This window comes from Chrysochloris asiatica, unplaced genomic scaffold (assembly GCF_000296735.1).
Source record: "Chrysochloris asiatica unplaced genomic scaffold, ChrAsi1.0 scaffold00116, whole genome shotgun sequence".
Lineage (NCBI taxonomy): Eukaryota > Metazoa > Chordata > Mammalia > Afrosoricida > Chrysochloridae > Chrysochloris > Chrysochloris asiatica.
Window position 1 is genome coordinate 8,480,574 of NW_006408634.1, and position 4,727 is coordinate 8,485,300.

The 4,727-nt window shown below is 42.5% G+C and overlaps 1 protein-coding gene across 1 annotated transcript in view; it reads right to left on the minus strand.

The window, feature by feature from the left end:
• Positions 1-4,727, minus strand: part of LOC102812172 (zinc finger protein 343-like) — a 24,128-nt gene that overhangs the window by 3,348 nt on the left and 16,053 nt on the right. The window contains exon 5 of the mRNA XM_006868426.1: positions 3,188-3,461. Within this exon, the coding sequence (XP_006868488.1) occupies positions 3,188-3,461 (274 nt within the window). The remainder of the gene's footprint in view (positions 1-3,187; positions 3,462-4,727) is intronic.

Genomic DNA, 4,727 nt, shown 5'->3' on the forward strand with positions numbered 1-4,727 from the left:
AGAACCTACTAGATGGCACTTAAACAAAAAAGGGCGGGCCAGGAGGTGGTGCTGGTGGCACTGGAGGTGGAGGAACTGATGAGGCAGGCGACTATCCCAACAACAAGCAGACTGCCATCAAGGTAAACCCATCTGTCCTCACCCTACTCACCACCCTGACTGTACCCTCCCCCACCTTGCTCAGGTGTCCATGTTCTAAATTATGAAAAAATTTTTCTACACCAAGAAAAGGACAACAAAGCATAGTCTCTATTGTGAAGTGTATATAAAAGCCAGAAAGACAAGAATTACAATGAGGAACTCCTGAAACTAAATGGGGACTGATTAAATAAATGATAATAAAGACTTTACATACAAACTTTCCTTCATCAGCCATTCTGCTCATCTTTATCAACAATTATAAAGAGTTCACAAAGGTGAGTCAAAAATTATCTGAACTTTAGCTATTTTATTTTCATCAACTTTTAGAAAAGACAAATACACCATTTTTCAACATAATCTCCTTGCTCTTCAATACACTTTGTCCAGCTGTTAACAAGCTTTCATATTCCTTTATTTTAAAATGTTTTAGGTTGAGCTACAAGCCAAAAATGAAGTGCTATATTCACTTCTTCATTATAGGTGAATCTTCTTCCTCTATGGGCTGTTCTCAGGGGAACAAACAAGTGAAAGTCAGATAGACCAACATAAGGACTATCAGAAGGATGCTTTAACACCTGGAAAGGAAGGTTTTGAAGAGTGACAACAGTGTGGGCAGAGATGTATGGAGTTATATTATCCTGCAAGATCACAATACCCTTGGATAGCAGTCCTCTGTATTTACTTCAGTTTCGGCTTCAGCTCTTTAGTGAGCATCTCACTAGAACGAGCACTATTGATTGTTGAGCTTTTTTCCGGATAGTGTACCATTACGGGCCCTTGAGAATCCAAGAAAACCGTAAGCATCAATTTTCCAGCTGATGGTTGACTTTTTTTATTAATGTTTTATTGGGACTTATGGGATAGTTTACATGGGAGAACATTAGTTTTACATTCATCCTATCATATATTGTTTCATTGCCATGGTTACAATCCCCTCCATGCATCATCAATCAACCAAAGGGTATACCCTGCAAGCCTGCCCCTCAGTCGTCTAATGGTTGACTTTTGAAGTTTCCCTTGGATTAAGGATGTTTCCATTGCACACTCTGCATTTTACTCTCAGCTTGTAGTGATTTTTTTTTTTTTCTTACCAGTAAGGGCTTTAACCAGTTATGATTCTTTTTAAAGAAAATTTTACCTTTCTTGAGTATCGGTCCAAATTTTGTTTGCAGAAACACTTCTGTTTATACACTTTCATGAGTTGTTTCAGTATCCACCTCCCAAAAATGTCAAAACCCAGGTCTGCTGTGGATTATTTCATAGGCTGAGATATGGTTGATTTTCAAATGATTTGCCACATCGCCCAGGAGACATCAAGGCAAGCGGTCCCCTCAGGGCAAACCCCTTCCAAGAATAAGAATCAATGGGAATACACGAGCAGACACATGCTCTGACTGATGACTACATTGGACACCGATAAGGGAAAGTGAAGGAAAAACAACAATGAAGCTGTGAGCTAAGTCCAACCACGTTAAATAGACTCCTGTGAACATGGGTGGAGGTCTAGTTGGCCAGCAGTTTGGCAAAACCTGGGGACTCCTGGACCCAGAGTCAGTGACATAGCCACAGAGGATTAGAGTTGAGAATGATGCATCCAGCTAATAAGAAGAGAGGGTATATGCACAAGAACACCCACATTTGCAGATAATACCCATTTAACCTGGCTTCAATGACTGGATGATCAGAGCTCAACTAGAAGAAAGAAGAGGAAAAAAAGAGTAATCTGATACAATTTGATGAACATGACCTAAACCTATGGATATAGTAGCTCAAAAGAAGGAACAAATCTTTACAGCAAGGATCATTCCCACCCCCTCAATACACAGGACAGAGATGGGCAACTTGAACATTGGGTACCCAAAATGGGGGTGCTACAAAGGCAAGAAGTGACTGGTTTACAAGCTTTCAAGAGGGAGCCTAGATCCAGAGGGCGCAGAGGAAGGTAGAATCTCCACTGCGTAGTATCCAATCTGTCTGGGTGGGACTGATGCAAGGAGATGGGGATAGCACTCACGTGGTATAATAGTGAATAATTAATATCAGGACTGACTGACTGTGAGGGTTGGAAATGTAAAGGTAGACATTTTGTAACAAAAGGAAGTGGTTGATTTTGCAGGCCAGGAGTGGAGGCCCCTGGGACCATAAAGGGAGAAGAGCAGAGTGCAGGACCCTACCCAGAGAAAACAGTGACACCAGAGATGGAGACAGAGATGATGACGTGGAGATGGAGTAGCTGGGAACGCTAGACCCAGAGAGGGAGAGGGGCTGTGTGCCGACGACCGGGGAGCAGGCTTGTGGGGTGTTAATCCATCCATACATGTGATTTGTAGAATGTAAAATTGATATCTGCTCTGTAAATCTTCACTCAATTCATGATAAATAGAAAGGCTTTTTTACTGAGTGTATCCATTGGTGGTACATGGAGGCAAGTGTGGTTTCTGAGCAAACCCTGGTTCATACTCACTGTAAACATGTGACTTTTATCTTTAGTGTGTCCTTTGGAGGAAGAACAAGGTTGACTTCCAAGCAAAACCCCGGTCACACTCACTGCACACATATGGCCTTTCCCAAGAGTGTCCTTTGATGGCTGCACAAAGTTGCTATCTGAGTAAAACCCTGGCCACACTCACTGAAATATATGGCTTTTCCCGAGTGTGTCCTTTGGGGGTTGAGCAAGTTTATCTTTTTTGCAAACCCTCAGCCACACTCACTACAAACATGTGGTTTTTCCCGAGTATGCCCTTTGGTGGCAGAGGAAAGCTGACTTACAAGCAAACCCTCGGCCACATACACTGCAAACACACGGCTTTCCCCCTGAGTGTGTCCTTCGGTGACACAAGATTGACCTCTGAGCAAATTCTCATCCACACTCACTGAAAACATATAGGCTTTTCTTTATGTGTCCTTTGGTGGGAAAACAAGTTTCACATCTGAGCAAACCCTTAGTCACGGCAAACATATGGCTTGTCCCCTGAATGTACCCTTTGGAGGCAGAGCAGGTTGTACATCTTAGCAAATCTGTGGCAACACTCAACTGCAAACATACGGCTTTTCCCTGAATGTGTCCTTTGGTGACACAACAAGGTTGACTTCTGAGCAAAGTGTCGTCCACACTCACTACAAACATAGGGCTTTTCCCCTGAGTGTGTCCTTTGGTAGCAGAGGAAAGCTGACTTCTGAACAAACCCTCCACCACACTTACTACAAACTAAAGGCTTCTCCCCTCTATGTATCCTCTGGTGTGTGACAAGGTTTGACTTGCTGTTAAAACCTCGGCCACACTCATTACAGATATGGGGATTCCCCCAGAAGACAGTAAGCTATCCAAGTTAGGTCAAATGGGTACAATGGGCTTGTTTGGACAATCTTTTGCACTTTCCCTCCACTTGATATTAGCTGGACACCTGACTTTCAGCTCTAGCCCCAGTGGCTAGGGCAGTGTTCATGGGCTCAGGAGTTCCCAAGTCTCCCCAAACTTTGGACCAAGCAGTCCTTCCTCTTCTCTCTTCTCAAGGTCAACAGGACTCTATGGAACACAGCTGAACTCTGTTTATGTCTTCATTACTGCCTTTTCCCCACTTACATTCACAAGTAGACCAGTGTGGTCACCAGGAAATTTACATGCCTGTTCATGTGTTCCCTTTGAGTTTCAGTCTTGGAAAGAGGTTTGTGCTGAAGGGACGTGATTTCTTGCCTGGATGGCTCCCAGGGGAACAGCTTCCTTGTTCTTGAAATAGCCAAACCATCTGTTATTTTTTTTGGTTTTTTCTCTCTTTTTTTACAGCACTATTCACATTAGCAAAAAGACTGAGACAGTGTAAGTGACCATCACTAGAAGAATGGATAAGCAAACTATGGACCATACGCACTGCGCACCACAGAAGACTAACAAGCTGGGAAACATCTGACAACATGGATGAACGTGGGGGACATTATGCTGAGTGAAACTAGTCAATCATAAGAGGACAAATGTTGTAAAAGACGAGTACTGTAAAAATTTAAGATTTTTCATACTAAAAGAAATATTATATGATGGTTATCAGGAGTGTAGGGAGAGACGAGTTCACTGCATAAGTTGACACATGTTGGCTCTGGTGACAGGTAACAGGGAGGGCAATATACAAGAGGCAGGTCTGCCAAGAATGCTAAAGATAGTTGATGAAAACTTCCTAGATATAATCAAAGCCCTTAAGGTAATAAGTTGCTGGGCTTGGGCACTCAGTACTATACTGTCTTGGGGACACCGTGGTCAACTGGTATAAGAGCCCACAGACTGTTCTACATCTTACTTGGGTGGGTTGTGTCTGAAACCTTGTGCAGCTATTGCTCTCTCCATATGTGAAGAAAGAAGACGGGTAAGAACTGAATAGACTTGGAATCAATTAATAGAAAGGATTAATGGACCATATGAACATCAGTCTCCATGATTCTAAGTAAAGGGGTGCTAGAGGTGTCCCACCAATACTACAAACTGCCCTGAAAAAAATCACGTTTTATATAAGAAGGTCCCAGATAGACAAGGAGAAAATATGGAACAAAACACAAAATTAGTGTTAAAAAAAAAAAAAAAAAAGACCAAGAAGAAG